Genomic DNA, 18,835 nt, shown 5'->3' on the forward strand with positions numbered 1-18,835 from the left:
CCCAGACTGAAGGGAAGGTAATACGAGAAGGCTCCTGTGTTGCCATGGTGGGAGCGGGCATTGCTTCACCTCCCTTTTTGGCATGGAGCCCAGCCAGAAGGCCCTTTATGTCAGATGAAGAGCTCCATGCTAAAAAGGGAGGTGAAGCAGGATACGATGGGAAAATCAGTTCACCTGATGAAGCTACATGTGATTGTTATGTGCTTCTCTTTTTTATTTGTACATTGTTATGTATTTATCATGATTACTGTGCATTACTTTTATAAATTGTTAGCTAAACTGGGCATCAAATGCAGAAAGATATGCTACAACTTTAAACAACAAACAAGAGAGGTGCCAATATCGGTTAGATGGGGAAGTAGCTGTGAAGTATCTGCACAAGAATACTACACCAACTTTTGGATGCAGTTATATTATGGAACCGGTGTTAACAGTGCTACATTGTGTATGCACAGTGCTTGTGTATTCCTTTCTTATACAGTGTCCATTTTTAGGCCGCGAGAGAGCATTGGACTCATTTTTTTTCTCTTGCACAGAAACTTGTCTGCCTCCTGTCATGTTGCATACTAACATCTTTTGAAATGGAAATTGTTTTCAAAAGCAATCTGTACTATAGTATGGAGCATGGTACAGTGTTGTTTAAAGGGGGAAAATGAAAAATTGCACTATTGCAAGCTCCTTCCATGAGTGAAAGAAGTTCTTTGCATCTCAATCTGGATAAAGAGGACAATTTGGAAGAAAATGACTTACAAAGCTGAATACATAGAGAGAAATAAGAGAAAGGAAAATTATGTTTAGTGGCACTCACTTCTAGTATAAACCTTTTTACGTAAATCCTAAAATAGAATGTTGCAAATGGTTCCTTTTCCCATCAGTTTTCTAAAACATGCTTGCAAGACAGACTGGGAAAACTCAGAGGCTGACCTCAAGAAGACCAGGAAACAAACAATAATCTTGTCTTCAGCAGGGGAGCAAATATATTGTTTCGTGAAATGAACTTTTGAGCTTTATTTTCTTACTGGACAAAAAAAAAGTTGGTACTACTATGTCCAAGGAATCTATGCAAGACCAAAATAAGAAATACTTCACATCTGAAAGCAGGAATGATCAATTATTTTTGATGAGGTCTCCATTTGCCATTTGCCTGCCCAATAACATCAAGAATTTGATCATTTCCTTTCATGCCACTAAGAGTATTGCAAAAGTAAACACAGGGCAAATATTTGCAAGGGGCTGCTCAGGCTATTGGTTTTTGTTTTTTTACTTCCTTCTGATAACAATACCTGACGAGTGATAGGGACAGACCAAATTTTGTTTCCATGTGGTAAATATGATAGACAGTCCAAAGATTTCCTCACAACAGCATTTTAAACTGCAATCCTATACATGTACAAAAGAGAATCTGAGGACCTTATCACATTGGGATATACTCAATTTTGAGACTCTTTGAACATGATTCCGAATGGGTCCTATCACATGGCATTTGCCCCATTTCATCAGTAATCCATTGGAATTCATCTGCAAAATGTCACAGTAAATGAGCAATTTCACACAGGATTTTAATCTTATTTATTTATTTAATGCTGTTTTATACATTACTGAGGCACTGCTTTTACATGTGCCCAGAAATCAGTATGCATTCTGTCAGTATGCATTCAGTATGTATTCTGTCATTCAGTATGCAAACTTCCAGGTTATGTCACTTCACAATATTAGACCCGTCGCAAACTAGGCTCCTGCGGGAGCAAACCTTGCCAGCACGTCCCTGACGTCATGAGACTCCGCCTCTCGCCCCGCCCCTTTCTCAGCCTCTTTCTCCGTGCCAGAGTGGTTTTTCCTTTGCTAGGGCAGCATTGCCAGCATACTCTCTCAGTTGAATTCTGCCAACTGAGAGAGTACGCTGGCAATGCTGCCCTAGCAAAGGAAAAACCACTCTGGCACGGAGAAAGAGGCTGAGAAAGTGGCAGGGTGAGAGGCGCAGCCTCATGATGTCAGGGACGTGCTGGCAAGGTTTGCTCCCACAGGAGCCTAGTTTGTGGCGGCTCTTAGGGGGGAAAAGTGACATAGGGAGGCCTTCAAATTTACTGGAAGGAGCCAGCCTTCCATGGTGCAATGAGCCAAACTGCAGTATGTTCAAAGAATTAGGTGTGATGGAAAGAGTATGCACCCATCAGAATACAACATGTACCCAGTCCTTAAAAAATAAAGGATGCATACTGATATAAATTGATTATATCCCAATGCGATAAGGTCCTGAAACAGTATAAACACAGTATAAAGAACAGAAAGAAAAAGATGAAAAGCGTTCAAAGACTGAGAAATATCCAAAGCATGAGGTTAAGGATTAATATGAGAATTACTGCAACACTTTAAATCTAGACCAGAGTTTCTCCAACTGTGCTCCCCCAGCTCGTACCATCAAGAGGTTCATTCTGACACTCAGGTGGAATCGCCTTTACTGCAAATTGAATCCATTGGTCCATGTCCTAGGGCAGTGGTTCTCAATCTGTGCATCCCCAGATGTTTTGGTCTACAACTCCCAGAAATCCCAGCCAGTTTACTAGCTATTAAGATTTCTGGGATTTGAAGGCCAAAACATCTGGGGACCCACAGGTTGAGAACCACTATCCTAGGGTTTATCTACACTGTAGAACTAATGCAGTTTGACCCACTTTAAATGTCATGCTATGTAATCCTGGAAACTGTAATCTAGTGAGGCACAGGTGGCAAAAAACCTTAAAGAACTATAACTCCCATGATTATATAGTATTGAGCCATGGCAGTTAAACTGGAATCAAACTTCTTGAAACCTACAGTCTAGATACATACTTGATCTCTATGACAGCATTCCTAATGATTATGATGGGCCTTGAACTCAAAGCCTTCACTGACAAAAGCATTCCAGTTGCTCTGACCTTCTGCTCCAATCGACATTCCGTCTTGTTCTGAGCATCATGTCCCTCTGTTCCGGGGTCTTCACTCAGTTTATGACTTGGGCTGCTTTACAACATTGTTCATTGTTTCAGGCTTTGCATCTTCAGATGTTGATTGATTCTAGTACTAGACCTTGAACTTCTTTCAACATACGTTTTTCATGATCCCTATTCCAATAGTTCAGCCCTACTGGTAACTAACTGCTTTTGTAGACTGACATTTGTTTGCAACTGACTCCAGCTAGCAGAGTTCTGAAGGACAAATCCATATCCAGAGTGGTTTTCTGTGTTGTGCTGGGGATATTACAATCACTACAACAACCAAAGAGTAAATTTTGATGGTTTCAAAATGTGCTGCACATACTTAATCCCAAGTAATCCATTCTTTATTTTCTCCTAACTTCTGAGCTGATGTAGATTGTGGAAAGCCCCAATAGAGATGATAACATAAATAATAATTTGGGTGCCTTTATAGGGTGATAAACCTTGAGGTCATAAATACTTTGCAAAAAAAGAAAGAAAAAAAACACAGATTACAAGAAAATTACCAAAAATATAATAAAGAACAAGCTTGAGTCAAACAGTTTAATCTTCCTGCCTCTGCTTATTAAGACATCTATTCTACTGTGTTCAAAGGGATTTGCTTCCTTCTCTTAAAATTTCTACCTAAGACCCACTAATTCCAAAGAAAGTGGTAACCCAGGAGGAAAATGCAAGACTAATATAGTGGTCTGCTGGTAGCAGGTGTTACACAACTTGTGTCAAAGCACCATTCACCTCCCAATCCACTTCATAAAAACATAAATAAAACAGTCATATAAATTTATTGTGGAAGTCTTGAGTATGGAAATTACAAATAAATCATGTCTTCACTATATTTTTCTAAGTGAGGAAATTTTATTGTCACCAGATGTGCACATTTCTAGTCATCTGCCTGTAAGAGAGGTTAATTTTAAGTTGTAACATACTGTATCTGCCAAATAGATGGTGCTAGACCATTCATTTTTCAGAAGGCAGAAATAAAAATACATTAGTTCAGAAATCCTTAACAGGGGAGGCAATAAAGTATCCACTATTCATTTTGATTTTTTAAATTTTGCTGTTTAGACTACCGTGTCAACAGCAGGTTATAGTATAATGGTAGAATATATATATATATATATATATATATATATATATATATATATATCCCGCCTTTCTTGAGCCTGAAGGTGACTCATGGCGGCTTCACAACAGGCAACCATTCGATGCCATAACCATATACAGTAGAAAATATAAAACATTTAAATCATACAATAAAAACCATTTAAAACATATAGATATAGAATATATAGCACACTTACAGACAAAACCTGGACATGACCCTACTGGATACCATTTCTTCCCATGATTTTGGATAAAAGTGTGAGGAAGCAAGTCAGGCTTCCTTCTGTGTGTCCATTTGCCTGTCCATTTCCAAGCTGGGCTATGGGCCAGACCTTGCCCCTGGAGACAGTTGGTTGTGTTGGAGGTATGGCTTTGGAATGGACTAAAGGGAGAACTTTGTCATTCTGGTCTTCTCCTAAGCCAAAATCATTGGGTTGGCCCATATCTTTGGCAATGCCATCACCAACATCTCTGTTCACATTTTCTGGTTTAAGCACTTCTTAAAATAGCCCAATGGTCGGAATCATGTGTCCCTTCAGATGCTGCTGCACTACAACAACCAACATTCATCACAATTGCCTATACTGTTAGGTCCTCGGGCAAATGCAATATAGCAATATGAAACTCATATTTTCTGTAGACACTGGTTAATTTCTCCTGCACAGGGCTGGGAAGGACAATTTGTGATTTGTCTAGGAGAGTTTTTCCAGACATGTTGAAAAACTGAGAGGAAATGAGTTAAAATAACATGCTTCCACTCAGTTTGGTGTCCCTACCCCAACCTATACCCCAGGCTTTCCCTTGGGGGGTGGGGTGGTGGTTACATGGCATTTTAGATCAAATAAAACTTGACCCAGGATGCCATCCAACCCCCCTCCAGCCCCCAATTTTGTCCATAAAACTTATCAGAGACGGCCTGGCAGCCACAAAGCCTCTCCAGAGAGTCCTCCTGATGGAAGAAATGGTATCTCAGGAAATGGGAGGCACTCTTTTAAGCTTTGGGGCCTAAATGGGGGGTTGGGATGGAGGAGCATTTTCTTTCACCTTTGGGTTCCAGGAGCCCAAAAGACCAAAATGGCTGCCTAGATTGATCTCTGAGATCAGGTTACATGGTTCCAAGGGTCAATTCACACTGGGCCAACAGCTGGTAAGATTCAGACCTTAGTTTAAGGTTTGAATCTTACCATGTGTTTATTAAATGTGGCATAAACTGGTAAAACCTGGTTTACTCCACATTCATTCGTTTTTATGGAAGGAGTTGTTTTCCGGTAAAAGCGAGACATTAAAGGCTTATCTGGAAGGGCCCTGGGAACGGTTTCTTAGTTAGCAATAAATTGCATTGTTCCACTTTTCTACTATAACTTTTATTGGAGACTCTGGGACTATGGAGCAGCAAGTGATGTGATGTGGCGGCAAAAAAAGCCAATGGGATTTTGGCCTGCATCAATAGGAGCATAGTGTCTAGATCTAGGGAAGTCATGCTACCCCTCTATTCTGCTTTGGTTAGACCACACCTGGAATATTGTGTCCAATTCTGGGCACCACAATTCAAGAGAGATATTGACAAGCTGGAATGTGTCCAGAGGAGAGCGACTAAAATGATAAAAGGTCTGGAGAACAAGCCCTATGAGGAGCGGCTAAAGGAGCTGGGCATGTTTAGCCTGAAGAAGAGAAGGCTGAGAGGGGATATGATAGCCATGTATAAATATGTGAGAGGAAGCCACAGAGAGGAGGGAGCAAGCTTGTTTTCTGCTTCCCTGGAGACTAGGACGCGGAACAATGGCTTCAAACTACAAGAGAGGAGATTCCATCTGAACATGAGGAAGAACTTCCTGACTGTGAGAGCCGTTCAGCAGTGGAACTCTCTGCCCTGGAGTGTGGTGGAGGCTCCTTCTTTGGAAGCTTTTAAACAGAGGCTGGATGGCCATCTGTCAGGGGTGATTTGAATGCAATATTCCTGCTTCTTGGCAGGGGATTGGACTGGATGGCCCATGAGGTCTCTTCCAACTCTTTGATTCTATGATTCTAAGTATCAATGAGCTCTCAAGTTTGCTTAGGAATCCTCATAATGGATCATGGATTGCTATTTCAAAGCACCAGAGTATATCAGAAGATAGCCTACACATTACTCATTCAAATAACAAAAAGGGCACATTCTGTGCTAAGGTGGGTCTTCAATTCCTGCCAACATTATTCCAGCACATGAGCTGGAGGTGTGGTACTGGTCAGCATTTTAAACTGCTCAGTGATTAGATCCTTATATAACACCTTGTCAAACTTTATACAGCTCTATGAACTATAACTAATTTAGGCTGTGACCCTATTTCAGCCTGTAATGTAGTTTTTGTGTCTATGCAAATGCTTGGCTGAGTTCTAAAAAGGTATTATTTTCAGACCTCAAATATTATCAAAGACTGAAACACATTATCAGTCCACATGAGATGCTATTCTGAAATGGTTGTAAGTTTATATATGAATACAAAAGAATAACTGGATCTAGCAATCTATATAGTACTGATTTTCTATGTATTTAGCTTACAATATACAACTGTAAAAGAAAGAAAGCAATAACATGACAAAACCCATTGAGACCATATTAGATTTCCATAACAAAAAGGAGCAGTGGAGGTAATCTAACTCTAACTAGCTACTATCTCCTGAGCTCTCACTTGCTATAGGAGGCATTTATGTGAGCAATCTTTGGCTAATACTGTGCCATGTAGGACAAATACATTAGCAGACTGAATCAATTTCACATGGTACATTATTTTCAGTTGTCGTGGAGTGGGGTTTTGCAAAACAAGATAGTTTGTGAACCCATCACATTATCTACCATTGAGGACAACTTCCTGCACCAGATTCTGTCTTTTAAGAGCAGCAGATTTTCTGGAGCATCACAATAATATGGAACTGCTTTGCCAGTGAAGTTTGAATAGTCAGATGTTCTTTTGCAGACAAGTGAAAACCTTTATAGGAAAAAGGCCAGCTAAGAATTAATCTAATATATTGTCGAAGGCTTTCATGGCCGGAATCACTGGGTTGTTGTAGGTTTTCCGGGCTATATGGCCATGTTCTAGAGGCATTTTCTCCTGACGTTTCGCCTGCATCTATGGCATACATCAGGAGAAAATGCCTCTAGAACATGGTCATATAGCCTGGAAAACCTACAACAACCCAATTAATCTAATAATCTTTTGGCCTCCAGTAATTATTTGAGAGAACACTTATCTAGGAATCTCATGGTTCTTAACTACAACACTATGGTAAACTTCAGCCAAGGTAACCATAAAATCATGCTTAGAGATTCCTGAAGAGAACATGTTAATTAAATCCATGATTAATAAAATTTGCAAAAGTCAAACCAAATGTGGAGGGCTTACTGTATAATGTTTCCTGTTAACATAAGAATAGCCCTACTGGATAAAACAGCATATTTTTCTTTTTACATAAAGAATTCAATCTTGGCTAATAATAATAATAATAATAATAATAATAATAATAATAATAATAATGTATTATCTGCCTCTTCCTGCAGCTCAAGACAGGGTACAACATCATTAAACAAGAGATAAAACAATATTAAAACAAATACAACAAGATACACAGAATTAAAATACAAGTTAAAATTCACTGATGAAATGCAGATTCAAATTCACAACTTAAAACTGACTGGGTAGGCCTGCCAGAAAAGATGGATCTTCAGGTGCATCATAAATTTTCACAGTTGATTTAACTGTTGAATCTCTTCTGGCAGGCCATTCCACAGTCCTGAGGCAGCCAATTAAAACGTCCTTTAGGTGATGGTCATTAGTCGGGGTTTGGCAGACTGGAGGATATGCCCCCCAGATTGTATGGGAGGTGATCCTGTACATTACCTAAACTGAAACCATGTTTGATACTGCAGGATGTAGAGCAGCTGTTCTGGCTTTGTGAAACACAGTCAGGGGCTCCACAGGTCATGGCCAGGGGAGCCCTGCTGCCACCAGTGTGAACTATGTGACCTCCCCGAAGCACGCAGTCTGGGGAGCCCCACTGCCACCCACTGCCATGGCCTGAAAGACCTCCCTTGCATGGCAGAATGAGGTAGGACTGGATGGCTCCTAAGTTTGCTCCCCCTCCTCCTTTTCTTAAGGCTGGGTGGCCATCTGTTGGGGGTGCTTTGACTGTGCTTTTCCTGAATGGGGTTGGACTTGATATCCCCTATTAATATTACTACCACTACTACTACTTAACATTAAGCAGAAACTGGATGCTTTGACTGTGATTTTTCTGTACGGCAGAAAGGAGTAGGATTGGATGGCCCCTGGGGTATTCCACTGAAATACTGTTAAGTTTATGTTAGTTAAAATCATTCTTCATTTTAAATATTGTACTGTTCTTTCTTTCTTTTTGCAGCACAAACAAGTGTGCATAGGAATGCACTGGCCTGGCCCATCTGTCAAATTTCAAAATGAAATGTAGTCCCTGTGACTCATTCCAGTAGACACTTTAAAAAATATACTTGCTTTTTAAAGTAATGGTAGCATGTTAATCTCATAATGTCAGTGGCCTTTCTTTATTTTAGACCATTTAAAATTTTGGTTGAGTTGTTTTGTTTCCAGAAGGTTGGTGATATCAATTTTACAGCAAAAACACCGGGAGCCCTGTGTGCCATGTGAATTGTGTGCCATGTGAAATACTTTTTTTGAAAAAGCTTATGGCAAACTATAACGCTTACTCTTTAATGTCCTATAAGATTCTTTATCATTGCAGATTTTTGTTGCAATGCTAAAGGCCATCTGGGTTATAAAAAGTGAGGTAGAACTTTTAGAATAATCAGCCAACCAATCAAACATGGTTACAGTTTTTTTAAAATAACAAAAATAGTAATAGAAAAAAATCAACTGAAATCTTTGCCATGTGGTACAAAATAAATGGATTTAGAATTGTGTGCTAATGTTTCCCTAAGGTCAGTGGAACTACTTTCCCATTAAAGCATTGTAAATGGATTCAGAATAAGAACCAATCATTCACCAGTGAGTGAAATACAGCTACCACTGGGGTGAAATTGTTTCTATCATTCTATGCCAGCAGCAGTATACAACACTTTAAAAGGAAAAGTGAATACTGAAATCGTGAGGGAGGCAGACAAAGTAATTACCAAAGCTGGAATTGGATCTAAGTTCCATTGGATCTTTAATGACCACAAGTGTTCAAGGCCTCCACTTTATGTCTCTTTCAAAAGATAGATGAGCATCATTCCCAAAGTGTACAAAGACTAAGCTGGGAGGGTACAGAGAAGGGCTCTTCAGAAAGATCAAATAAGGAGGGGAATTTCACTCTTTCACACAAAAGCACTTCCATTTATGTTATACATTGAGATGTCTGATCCATTTAATAGATATTTCACGCTGAAAGGAATAATTCAGATGTTATACTTCTTAAATAGTGAAGAACTCTGGATATTTGACTGTTCATGTTACTAAATAAGACACTCCATTTTCAAAAGACTGAATGATTGCTGTACTTAAAGAGCTCTCTGTTCTACTGAAGATCAAGGTCTGGAGAAATTCTGCATCATTATAAAAAATCTTAGAAATGTCTTTGATGCTCACTTCCTGGCAATAAAGAAGTTTGTTACATTATGTTATATCAAACATTACCAGAGCTGGTTGGTTTCAGAATTAGCTGCAATGATAATCAACTTGGCCTTTATAGTAGATAATTACCAGATTTATATTTAGGGAAAACAGTTTTACTTAACAAGAACTAAATTATTTCTTCAGTTGTGATTTTGCCCAACCCATACAGGTACAAAGAAGGATTTTTATTTTATGTGAATTATATTATATCATCCAGCTTTTATGTTGATGGTCATGCAACACGTGTTTTAATCAACCTTTACAATATGCCACATGGAACCATTCAGATGTATGAAATACATTTTCTATTATAATGTTTATGTTACACTCTTAAGGGTATTTTTTCCTCTCCAGTTCATAAGTTTTAATGGATGAAATGGGCTTTCAAGTCTGAATGCACTTTCTTTCTTTTATATAGATAATACATTGTTTTTATATGTAATAATTCACCTCTCCATAATTTTGCCATGTATATCCACGGGCTTCAATCACTGCCTCCCTGAGTTTGCATATGCAGCCTTATGTATAGTGCACATGATATGGGGAAATGTTTCAAACTCTAACCTGTTACTATGGATTATGGAAGACTGACTGCTAATCATTCATATGTAAAGGCTGCAGTAGACCATGTATGGTAAATCTGGTGGGCAGCAGAACAACTCATCGTCTTGCGCCCCACAAAGGGAAGTGTCACCAACCAGCTTCCCCCACACTAGCCCCATCCTTCTCTATGAGAACACTGGAAGCCTCCTGTGTTCTCTTTTCAGCATTCTAGGATGCTCACAGCATACTGGAAGCACTGAGCCCAGCCAGAAGTAACTGTGCATGGTCTGATGGCATCCGGCAGACTCCGTCCTGTCAGTGTCCTCCAAGTGTCCTAGGGCACTAAAAATCCCTAAAGTGATGAGGTCCAATTTGCACCCAAAATACCCCCTCTCCCAAAGAGAAGTCAAACATGTCCTCTTCCAGTGCTGTTTATTACGAGATTTTTCTATCCATCTTTAAATCCAGAGAAGCACAGATATTTCCTGAGGTCTCAATTAGTTTCCTGAGATCTGACAACCATACACTTAATCTCTAACTGGTTGGGATTATGTTGACCCAACTGGGGACCTTTAATAGGAGACCCGATTTGACTCGGGGTGACATGTAGCCACCCCCTACCCCACTGCAGCAGGGAAAGTATGGGGTTTGGGTTGGGGGTGAGGAGTAGAGCCCATGCAGAAGCAAGTAATTTTAACCCATTTCCGCATGGATTTTGGCTATGTCTAAGAGCTCTAAAATAGAAGGAGCCCTCCACAAAGCAGATGAAGCCCCAGGAGAATAGGAAAACAGCCATTGGATATAGGTTTGATTAAATGTATGAGAAACTGGCAACAGTATGTGTTTTCCTTCAAAGCATGTCCATGCTCTACTAAACAACCATATATACTATATAGATATGAAAACATAGGTTCATGTCTACTGTTAGCTGCTTTTTGTATGGAGCTGTACAACAGCCTGTTAACATAGAAAAGATGTATCTGCATGAAAAACCTATGTGTAGCTTTGTAAAAACTAACAGAAGATAGTAGATGTTTTTAAAATGCGAGCTTTTCTCAACTGCTGTGTAGAAACACAGACCCACAGCTGAGATGCAATGTTCCATTAATTCAGGTCTAAATTGCAAATGCCACCACTGGTAGTAAATTCTTTTTAACAGCATGCTGCATTATGCATTTGCACAATTGACTTAAACCTCTACTATCATCTTCACTTTGTATCCCACACAGGCTACCAACATAAATCCTGAGTATTCAACGACCACTATATTTGAATTGAGTCTAATATCATTATTTCTGTTAGGTTACCTGATGAATTATACATCATTCATGTTCGAAAATAAAGGCCCTTGCTTTTGATGATCATTTTTAACTGCCAGAAGCTTATCTTACCCTCTTCTGGGTGCTACAACAGATTTAGGTCATTACAAACTGAGCCAATAGAAAGTCTTCCATTCTTGGAAATAATGCAAAAAGGATTGCCCTATGTCAATGAACAGGACATCTTTAAGTGCAGTGCAGTGAACAGATGTCATTGAAATGTAATAGTCTCACTACAGCTATACATCCACTCATGATGCATTCTGGAGAACAATGGATGATTATATACAATTTAGCCATGATTTACTGTAGTGCTGAACACCATTTACTATTTTTCCAATAATTATACCACAGCTGGTTACCGAGAATACGTTAGCATGTGTTTGTCATCTATTCTTAACTTTACACAAAGCCAACAGATTTCACCTGTGCTGTACTAGGGAAACAAATCATAGTTGAAAGAAAAGTATGCTTAATTTTGTCCAGCGTTCTTTGATCACCCAAACCAAAGACAGTCATCTGGACAACAGAAATGACAAAAGACAAAATAATGTTTTTAGGAAGATGAGTAAACTGAAATTCCTATTTGTCCCTTGGAATCATTCTAGAGAATTGCTTCAGATTGACAGCAGTACAATTGAAACCTGATTAACATGAATTGTCTTCTGAGGAAATGCCACAAAGGCCCAATGTGTGTTCATAATTAAATTGAAAGTGAGCTCTCTGGGCTTTCAAGGGTCCATCCTTATTCTGAATCAATGATATAAACTACTGTTGCTCTGCAGTCACATGTCACTGCAAAAAGGCTGTTATCATTATAACCCAATAGTATTCTGCCCAAGTAGTGCGTAACACTCAAGACTATAGTAACTGCTTTGGGAAACAGTGATTGGGCATTTGGAAAATGTGGCCAGCCCAGCAAAGTTGTTGGCAGAGGATCATTACTTCAGTGCTGGTGGTCTTTGCTTCTTCAAAAAGCTGACAGAATGCGGAAAATGGAATGTTGGTGGACAGGAAAAAAGATTTAAAGATGGCCTTAAAGCTAACCTTAAAAACTGTGGCATAGACACTGAGAACTGGGAAGTGCTTGCCTTCGAGCATTCTAACTGGAGGTCAGCTGTTACCAACAGTGCTGTGGAATTCAAAGAGGCACAAATGGAGTATGAAAGGGAGAAACATGTCAAGAGGAAGGTGTGTCAAGCCAACCCTTGTCAAGACCACCTTCCATCTGGAAATAGATGTTCTCACTGTGAAAAAATAGGTCTCTACAGTCACCTATGGATCCACTGCTAAGGCCCTATACTTGGAAGGCAATCATGCTCGGCCATGGGTGATAGCATATGATGATGATGATAATGATAATTTTATACATAATATTTTAATTCATTTATGTTAACCATCAGAAAATGATGTGTCAGTATCTCAGTCGCCCATGTGGCTGAATTTGGAGCATTTTGGATTTCAGAATTCCCGATAAGAAATACTCAACCTGTACCTTTTAAAAGACCAGTGGTAACTGAGCCTTCCTCTTTTTTGACCACACTGAAGGAGAAAAAATAGGAATATAGGATCTGCTCTGCAAAACTGATTACCAACAAACAAAAGTCAGGAATTATTGTTGCTTACCAGTTTTGCAAGTCAGATTCTATATTCCTCTTTCCCAATTTCATTTGTTTTTATTAGGTGTACACAAAAACCATCAGCAATCCATTTATAATAAATATATTAGATAGATAACTAGGTAGCTAGCTAGATAGATGTGTAGCACTGAAGCAGAAATGATGTGAAAATTCGTTGGGCAACAGTAGAGAAGAAGACAGATGTATTTCAACCCTATTTTCATTAGTAGGCAATATTAAAATCTGTATTAAAGTCTAGTTCTTTCCAGCTGTCTAAGCCAAACATCAGTGCAGAAATCCTCACATAATAAAAAAAACATAAATACTTCTTCTGTTTACCAACTTTAATGCTACAAATACAAGTGTTCAACAATTTGTATTTAATATATTCAGATTACTGACTGTAATTGACTTCTAATTTTATGACATATGTTTATGTATAATTTTGCTTATTTGTCTCTGTATATATGTGGGGACACAAAAGATTTTTCTTCAGGCATTTTGAGGAATACTACCATGGTCTTCCTGTTGATGATACATGGGTTTGAGCTACATATTTTTCAGGCTTTAGTTCATGTAGCTAATTTCTTATACCATCTCCTTCTGACTTTAGGATCATTCTGCAGTGTTTGCATTTGCTTTGGATATTGGTTATAGGAGTAGGTTCATTAAGATACAATTTTTTGGGGCAGCAGGACTGCTTTGGGGCAGTGCTTGCTTGTTATGAATATTTGCCATGTTACTTAATTAAGGTTTCCCTGATAACTGATACTTTACAATTTATCTACTGAAGATATTGCTATTACAGAAAAAAATATTGTTGTACTTAATTCAATTAGTTTGTGTAAGCTGTTGTTTTATGAATAAGATGCTGTTGTGTAATCCTAATTAAAATCTTTTTAGAAAAATCTAATTTGTCTCAATGATTCTCCTATGATTGCTGCTCTGTTACTATTTGCAAAATTACCGGGTGGTATGATGGTTGATGTTTGCTATGTATTTTTCCAGTTGTTACTTAGAAATGGTTAAGAACAATGCTTCTCAGGCTTTCCGATGTCAGGGTGATACTACTTTTTTCCAGTGTGTCAACAACCAGATTCAGCTACAATGCTATTTCTTGTTTTGAAGCTCTGGGACTGAAACCAATCTAGGAGGCACCACTTTGATAGCCTTGATCTAGAATATTTAAGCACAGCTTTTATAAAAGAAACAAATACAGGGCAAATATACAATGGTGGCCATATAATGCTCACTGTCGTGTTGTTAAAGGCCTTCAATTCTAAAAGTTTTTCTAAATAAAAACAGTTTTTGCCTGCTGCTGGAAGGACAGCTATAAGGGGTAATTTTAACCTTCTTGGGGAGAGTTACAAAGTCTAAGGATAGCCACTGAAAAGGACTTCCACTAACTCTACCTATGAAGGTGGTGGGATTCAGAGAAAGGCCCTCCTATGGCCCTTCTGTGGATCTCAGAGCTTTGAACGTGATTTTTCTGCTTCTTGGTGGGGGGTTAGACTGGATGGCCCACAACGTCTTTTCCAACTCAATGGTTCTATGATTCTAGGTAGGCTTATGTGGTAAAGAAGACCGTTCTCACTTAAGCACTCCAAAAACTTTTTTTCCAGAACTAGGTGATGCTCCAAAATAAGCTATAAGGAATAGGGGAAAGGTAAGAAAATCTTGCTGTATCATGATGAATTTAGTATTTGATCAGTGCTAGTCCTTGTAGAATTTGCATACAATTCTGTAAGCTTGTACATATGCTGTGTATCCAGCTGCATCTAATTTCGGTTTTTGATCAAGCATACACGAAGGCTGTGCTCATCCAACTGCCTCCACTTAAGCATTTATGCATCCCCACCTCTCCAAATGAATACTTTGCATACAGAATTGTACATATAAAGGATATTTGCAGTATAGGAACCACCCATGTGAAACAATTATTGTCTTTGTTGGAAATCAAACCTAAAAGATTACTATACTTTGTTAGTTATTGAGATCCTTCCCAGTTTTACTGTGCAACAGCTTGTTGTGAAATAACAAAAACGGAATGGATATATTCATTTAAATAGTACAGATAATACATAGCAACAATTTGTATGTCAAAATATATCAGGGATAGCCATTAGGAATGTTACCTTTCTCACAATGACTTCCTGTGAATCCAGAAGGACAGGCACACTTGTTAGGGGCTATGCATGACCCACCATAACGACATCCTTCTTCACAAAATGCTGAAAGACAAAACAAATGCAAAACATTGATTTTATGCATATGCAGAATTATGGCATAAAAACTTTAATATCTCTCTGTAATTGTGAAATAATAAAAATAAACAAATTCCATACTAAAAAAGAGCAAATATGATTTGTTCATAGGCAGTTAGGAACTGTAATAAGAAACAGAAAGCCTAACGAAAAAGTGTAAAAAATGTTAATGAATATTTGGCATGGACAAAGACAGAATGTAGAGAATATACACACAGTACAGTACATTTTGGAACTAAGCCCAGCCACAGTAAGCCCCAAGATACTTTTTCAAGCAAATACTATGAGTAACTTTCAGAGGTTGTGGATGAACAGCAGCAAGCTCATTGAAAGACTTGTGGTAAGTTTTATGTTTTATTTTAATGACTTGAGAGGCAGAGTCAATTGTAATCCCTGATCTTCTGTGTAGCAATTAATTAGTAGAACATATCATCCAACTGTCTTGCTTTGGCAGGGACAATCCTGATTCATCTTCTATCATTCCACTTTTTAACTGCTTTTAAAATTTATCTCACCTCCCCACTCCCTTAGTCCCTGACTTCATTCAGTTGTTTCAAAGCAATAGAGAAGAGAACGGACAGAATTTCACCCTTCCCAGTAGACTCAGAAAAAGTAAACTGCTTGGAGGCAAATGTCAATTGCAAGATTTATTAATTGGAAAATGCAGAAGTGTGGTTATATAATACCATTTATAACATTTAAAGGGAGTAGAATAACAAGAGATAAAACCATAAGATAGTGAGTGTGAGTTCTGCAGAATTGTTTCCTTATATGATTGTCGATTTATTAGTGTAGTTTGTGTGATTGTGTCAATGTAGATATGTGCTTTGCTTGTGTGTTTATGATTTAGTTTCTATAGATCAGGTGTCCTCAAACTAAGGCCCGGGGGTCGGATGTGGCCCTCCAAGGTCATTTACCCGGCCCTTGCTTAGGGTCAACCTAAGTCTGAAACTACTTGAAAGCACAAAATAACAAGAATCCTATCTCATCAGCCAAAAGCAGACCCACACTTTCCACTGAAATACTAATAAGTTTATATTTGTTAAAATTGTTCTTAATTTTAATTATTGTATTGTTTTTAAATGTTTTTTGCACTACAAATAAGATATGTGCAGTGTGCATACGAAATCATTCATGTTTTTTTTTCCAAATTATAATCCAGCCCTCCAACAGTTTGAGGGACTGTGACCTGGCCCTCTGTTTAAAAAGGTTGACAACCCCTGCTATAGATTGTTGTAGCACCTGGCTAGTTAACTGCATCGTTTTAGTACTGTATAAGAACAATTCTGTGTTTTGTTTTGGTTTTTTTGGTTTTTGTATTGCTATTGCTTTTTTTCCTTAATATGTTTTCTTCTTAAGAAAAAAATACTTTAAGGGGGGGGGGGGACAAATTACTGTGGCATTTCCTAGCTTGTATGGCATTGTTTAAAATAGCTTTTGCTACCTTGATTACCATTTGATATTACCAGTAAAATGTTGGGAGAATTGATAGAAATACCCAAAGAAACTACATGTTGTGGACCACAATTGAGCAAACTGAAAGATTAACTTCTTAGATGGATCTGACTTTAATAAATGATATGTCTTTCTACTCACCCTGCCTTTAGGCAAGATCTTTCCTCCTGGCCTTGTCCCTCAAGAACCATAATTAAAACTGAACTTGTCACCACATCACCATACCCAAAACAGTTTTCATTTCTATGGTTATTCACACATACAGTCTGCCTATAAAGTTCTGTTCTTAGGCACTTCATTAGCTGTATCTGAGGAAATACAGTCTTATAATCCACTTTGAGTCTCTTTTGTGGAGAGAAAAAGCAAGGTATTAATAAACATCGTCATCATCATGTATATAAGTTGACTACATGTAGAAGTCAATGTCAGGTTTGGGGAAAATTATGGATTTTGAACTGAGGATTATTCTGTAGAGATGTTTCAGGATGCTTTAAGGCAGTGTTTCTGAACCTTCCTAATGCCACAACCCCTTAATACAGTTTCTCATGTTGTGGTGACCCCCAAGCATAGAATTATTTTCATTGCTACTTCATAACCATAATGTTGCTACTGTTATGAATTTATTTATTTATTTATTTGCTTTATTTCTATACCGCATTTTTCAGCCCAAACAGGTGACTCAATGCGGTTTACAAGGTACAAATTATCGTAACAGTGTCAGTGCAATTAAAAACACAACAAATGTAACAACAGGATCAACAACACCGATCCACAACAATTAACAAACAACATTAAACAAACATAGCGCCTCAATGGAATCAGATCCGAACTCATAATCCTTGTGCCATTCCTATGTTCCATTTACCGTCTTCCTATGTTCGGTTGCACTGTTTAACCAAACGCTTGTTCATAAAGCCAGGTCTTGACCTTTCTCCGAAATGCCAGCAACGATGGTGCCTGTCTGATGTCTACCGGTAAGGCATTCCATAGCCGAGGGGCCACCACTGAGAAGGCCCTGTCTCTCGTCCCCGCCAAGCGCGCCTGTGACGCAGGCGGGACCCAGAGCAGGGCCTCCCCAGACGATCTTAATGTTCTAGTCAGTTCATAGGTGGAGATGCGTTCGGAGAGGTAAGTGGGGCCAGAACCGTTTAGGGCTTTATAGGCTAAAGCCAGCACCTTGAATTGTGCCCGGTAGCAGATTGGCAGCCAGTGGAGCTGGCTCAACAGAGGAGTGGTACGCTCCCTGAGTGCCGCTCCCGTTAGCAACCTGGCTGCCGAGCACTGGACCATCTGAAGCTTCCGGGCAGTCTTCAAGGGCAACCCCACGTAGAGCGCGTTGCAGTAATCAATACGGGATGTAACCAGAGTGTGGACTACCGTGGATATGTAATGTACATATCTGATATGCAGGATGTATTTTCATTCAGTGGACCAAATTTGGCACAAATATCTGATATACACAAATTTGAATACTAGTGGGTTAGGGCAGGGGAATTGATTTTGTCATTTGGGAGTTGTAGTTGCTGGGATTTATAGTTCACCTACAATCAAAGAGCATTCTGAATTCCACCAATGATGGAATTGAACCAAACTTGGCACACAGAACTCCCATGACCAACAGAAAATACTGGAAGTGTTTGGTGGGCACTGGCCTTGGGTTTCGGACTTGTAGTTCACTTATATCCAGAGAGCACTGTGGATTCAAACAATGTCAGATCTAGACCAAACTTGGTACGAATACTCAATATGCCCAAATGAGAACACTGGTGAAGTTTGGGGAAAATAGACCTTGACATTTGGGACTTGCAGTTGCTGGGATTTATAGTTCTCCTACAATCAAATAGCATTCTAAACCCCACCAACAATAGAATTGGGCCAAATTTCCCACACAGAACCCTCATGCCTAGAAGGGACTTGCTGGCGCAAGCCTCTCTT

General features: G+C 38.9%; 1 protein-coding gene across 2 annotated transcripts in view; it reads right to left on the reverse strand.

The window, feature by feature from the left end:
* Positions 1–18,835, reverse strand: part of NELL1 (neural EGFL like 1) — a 604,942-nt gene that overhangs the window by 114,436 nt on the left and 471,671 nt on the right. For both annotated transcript variants that reach the window (XM_060765757.2, XM_060765749.2), the window contains exon 15: positions 15,317–15,412. In XM_060765757.2, coding sequence (XP_060621740.1) covers positions 15,317–15,412 — 96 coding nt within the window. The remainder of the gene's footprint in view (positions 1–15,316; positions 15,413–18,835) is intronic.

The sequence above is a fragment of the Anolis sagrei genome, chromosome 1 (genome assembly GCF_037176765.1).
Source record: "Anolis sagrei isolate rAnoSag1 chromosome 1, rAnoSag1.mat, whole genome shotgun sequence".
NCBI lineage: Eukaryota > Metazoa > Chordata > Lepidosauria > Squamata > Dactyloidae > Anolis > Anolis sagrei.